We start from the raw sequence: 806 nt of genomic DNA, 5'->3' as shown, positions 1-806 counted from the left end.
GGCAGAAGATCTGGCGGCTGCTGGGGAGGGAAATGGGGGAGAGTCCCCCATCGCTGCCCCAAGGGGAAAATAAAACTAAACTTGTTTAGTTAATGAGTCCCAAACTTCCAGGGGTGCAGCCCAGCCCCGACCCTGTCCCGTGGGGCTGGAGGCACCTTGTGGCACGGAGAGGTCTCCAGTGGGTCAGGGCTGTGGGTCCCGCCTGGGGGCTGTTTGTCCCACATGGGGGGCTGTTCATCCCAGCTGGGGGGCTGTTCATCCCAGCTGGGGGCTGCCCCCACCTCCGCAATGGGAAAAGCCAGGAAAAGGTGCTGGGAAAATAAGCAGCAATTCCCAGGGGTGCTCAGCCCCGTGACCCAGGGTCTGCCATGGGGCAGATGGGGACTGTCCCCTCTCTGTCCCCCCCCTGTCCCCCATCCCAGCCCGGCGCGGGGGGGGGACACCGAGACTTACGATCTGGGCCAGGCAGAGGCAGGAGACGTGGAGCAGGAGCCAGAGCTGGAGCCTGGGGGAGCAGCCGGCCATGGCGGTGGCCTCCTCGGGCTGCGCTCAGGTAACACAGCCCCGGCTGCACAGCCCGACACCGGGGGAGGAGGAGGAGGAGGAGGAGAAGGAGGGGGAGGAAGAGGGAGCTCATTAATATGGAGCAGTGGGACGAAGGCAGGCGGGCAGCCCTGGCCCCCCCCCGCCCTCCCCCCCTTGCTCAGGTGAGCCCATGGCTATTTTTGGCTGTGGGGCCGGAGGGTGACGGAGAATTTGGGGGCACAAAGTGTCTTCGGTGCAGACACGGGGGCTGGGAGAGGAGG

At 65.6% G+C, this 806-nt stretch overlaps 1 protein-coding gene across 1 annotated transcript in view; it reads right to left on the bottom strand.

Moving 5' to 3' along the window:
* COL9A2 (collagen, type IX, alpha 2) overlaps positions 1 to 586 on the bottom strand; it is a 14,058-nt gene extending 13,472 nt beyond the window's left edge. Inside the window, exon 1 of the mRNA XM_014946513.1 lies at positions 454 to 586. Within this exon, the coding sequence (XP_014801999.1) occupies positions 454 to 525 (72 nt within the window). The 5' untranslated portion in view covers positions 526 to 586. The remainder of the gene's footprint in view (positions 1 to 453) is intronic.
* Between the last annotated feature and the right edge of the window lie 220 nt (positions 587 to 806).

The sequence above is a fragment of the Calidris pugnax genome, unplaced genomic scaffold (assembly GCF_001431845.1).
Source record: "Calidris pugnax isolate Ruff unplaced genomic scaffold, ASM143184v1 scaffold113, whole genome shotgun sequence".
NCBI lineage: Eukaryota > Metazoa > Chordata > Aves > Charadriiformes > Scolopacidae > Calidris > Calidris pugnax.
Note: the sequence above shows the minus strand (reverse complement) of the source record. Positions and strands in the feature narration are given on the sequence as shown.